This window comes from Grampus griseus, assembly GCF_964374135.1.
Source record: "Grampus griseus genome assembly, chromosome: 13".
Classification (NCBI taxonomy): Eukaryota; Metazoa; Chordata; class Mammalia; order Artiodactyla; family Delphinidae; genus Grampus; species Grampus griseus.
The window spans coordinates 60,615,431-60,618,418 of record NC_139007.1 but is presented as its reverse complement, the minus strand read 5'-3'; the positions used below and the strand labels follow the sequence as shown (position 1 = coordinate 60,618,418).

Sequence of the window (2,988 nt, the reverse complement as noted above, 5' to 3'; positions counted from 1 at the left end):
GGTCCACTCAGTGGAACGAATCCACGTCAACAGCACACTGACTGCAAGAAGATGCAGCACCACAAAAGGTGTCAGGGGATTTCAGCTGTTATTTGTCCAGACATTCTTTGTGGGGAAAAGCCAGGGAGAAAAAGCCTTCTGACCATAATCATACTATCAGTAAAATCGGAATAAAAATGTCCCAGAGGACTTGTTAGAAAGCAACAAAGCCATTCTTACACTATTTCTAAAATTTATGTTCTCCCAGGAACTTACTACATACACACAAACCACTGATATACTGTTGCCTTTTAAATCGTGTACTAAAATCCAAATTACTGGTGTGTACAAATAATGGACCAAAAGTACTGCCCAAAACACACCTGCATTACACTATGTGGACCAAGTACCTGGGCTTTGACCAAAAAAAAAAAAAAGTATTTATGATAAAAATTATAAACAAAAATTTTACAAAGCTTAGAATCAAAGTCAACTTTTTGCCCAGATTTCTAACTGTTTGGTAAAATTCTAACATGGGTCATTAACGGTTCATGAATGATTCTTGTTTGGACTTTCTGACTGAAAACGTGCTTTGCACTTCTGACTTTCAAAACAAGCTGAATGTCCCGATGTGCTTTCTGTGCCCAAATTTAATTTTCAACAAACAGCAGTAATATACCAAATATGATTGACTTGGGTCAGCACTCATGCTGAACTGGAGAAAATTATTTAACCCCTGTCCCAATCCACAAATAAAGGACTGCCAATGAAGTGTGTGTGTGTGTGTGTATACAGATCTGTGTGTGCATATATATAATACATGTATACATACAGATATAGATAGGTGTATGTGTTTATATATATATATATATATATCCAGAAAGGCATAAACAAAAATATCAAACTATGCTTGCATTGTGGCAGCAGAATAAGAGAATGTTAAGAGTGAAGGGGAAAATTGATAAAATCTATTACAGTTTTAAATGACTCTGATACTAGCTTAACATTTTTTTTTTTGCCAAATTTGCCTGTAACTCCCCTCCAAACAGACAGACTCCTTTTAAGAGGAAGGAGTTCCTTACACAAATTGTTTTGTGTTCACATATACCTATACTCTTCAGAACAAAACCAGTTCTGCTGGCAAACTGTGGGTTCGTAGGGACATTTAAGCTCTCATTAAAATGGAAAGCAATCAACTCTTTACATCTACAAACTGCATATTTAATATATTTCCATAAATTTGGCCAAGTTCGTGATGACATCTAGAATGTGTTCACCAAATCATAGACGTAAATATGGAAATCATCATCAAATTTGATGAAATAGACAGACGACGGTTTGGTCTCCACTTGACGGATGACCATGCCAGTCCTTTTAGAGCCATCTTTTCTGGCATATTCCACTTGTTTGCCTACCAGGCTCTCTAGGACTTCTCCTGGTTTCCTTTCTGCTGGAGATGAATCAATTGAATCAGGAATAATGTGAAGGTCACCTTCTTTATAATCATCTAAGAGCTGGTGCATGTACAAGACAGGATTGTTCTCATAGGTGATGTAAAACCATGTGTTCATGATGGGGGCGCGTGCTAGGACCATTCCCCTCCACTCCTCTTTAGAGCCATCCTGGGTCTCAAACATGTGCTTCACTGTTTCGCCGATCATTGTGTCGGCTAGGTGTGCATCATTGATTTGGGATGTTGCAGCCCTATCAGGGAGGATTTCAAGTGCACAAATTCTTTCATCTTTATTAAGTTCTAGCCCATAAACACAGTCAAATCCATCGTATTTTATAAGATACAAAGAAGGATTTACAGGCACCTGGTCCAGAACGGTTCCTTTCCACTGGGTGACAGGCTTGTTCCCCTCTTTCCACTCATGCCGAATCCTGCGGCCTAGGATGCTCCGCGGGGGCTGGGAAACAGGTGTGCTGGGCCCTACACTGCTCCGATGTTTTTTGTGGGACGTCCTTTTCTTCATCTTGCTTGCAGATACACCAGCATGGCCTGCATCAGCTCTGGACCGCTGGCCAGCTGTCTTCCCGAATGGAGTCTTCATTCCTCTGTACTTACGTGACCAGCAGAGCTGCTGGACCGGGATGAACGTTCAAGATTCGCCAATTTGAAACTTTTCACGGAATTTCAATGTTCTTATTAATCCATCATCCAAGTGTCTCTTTTACAAGTTCAGCAAAAATGTTAAATCATGACTTTGCGGTAAGGCCACGAAGGCCAACGTCCGCTGTGCCACGGGACCCCGCAATCCAGCGGCGCGCTCCCGCCCGAGCTAACCGGCAGGAGGGCGCTGCCCCGCCCACTCTGGGCCCCGCCCACTCTGGGCTTCGCGGCGGCCGCCCCGCCCCCGACGACGCGCGCTGCGTCTCCTGACTACGCCGGCCTCTGCTGACTGGACGCCGGAGTCTTTATCATCGTCGCAAAATTTCATTTATGAAAAGGTTGGTTTTCTCTTCACCCTATAAGAGGTCAAATATGCCCAGTTCTTGCATTGCAAGCTCTTACGATTAAGGAAAACTGTACAGAGGAGGATCATGAGACAAATGAGCACACGCGGAGCCCAAACACTGAGAAACAGGAAACAGAAGAGGTCGATGGCGGGAGCTTTCCTCTGCCCTCGACACAGCCACCACTGGTGCCGGGATCAAAATGATGTCACTTGCTTTGTCCTCGACAGACATTTGCAAACAAAACTTTTTAGCAGACACTTAAGGTCATTTGGGAGGTCAGAGAACTGTACTTAAAGATGTTTGCTGTACCGTCACCACTTCCTTCTGGCTCGATTCGACCTTCTCTGTGCCCTGTATGTAGAAGCCATAAACTTTTTGATAGTCTACTAGTATTATGCCTCAAAAAAAAAAAAAAGCAGGAAAATTGAGTACTTGGTGTGCCCCAAATGACTCTCTCTTTGGGCACCGGAGAAGTGGGAGTTTTTTAGCTGTTCTGTAATACTCGTGATATGAAGCACATTAAACATGAGTCAGAGTGATAAGAATCTT

The 2,988-nt window shown here is 42.9% G+C and overlaps 1 protein-coding gene across 1 annotated transcript; it reads right to left on the bottom strand.

Moving 5' to 3' along the window:
* Positions 1-1,241: 1,241 nt before the first annotated feature.
* On the bottom strand, positions 1,242-2,085 carry LOC309831801 (spindlin-1-like; the record flags this gene model as incomplete). The annotated part of the gene is made up of 1 exon (XM_082669147.1): positions 1,242-2,085. Exon 1 carries the CDS (start codon positions 2,031-2,033, stop codon positions 1,242-1,244), a length of 792 nt encoding a protein of 263 aa, XP_082525273.1. The 5' UTR covers positions 2,034-2,085.
* Positions 2,086-2,988: the final 903 nt, after the last annotated feature.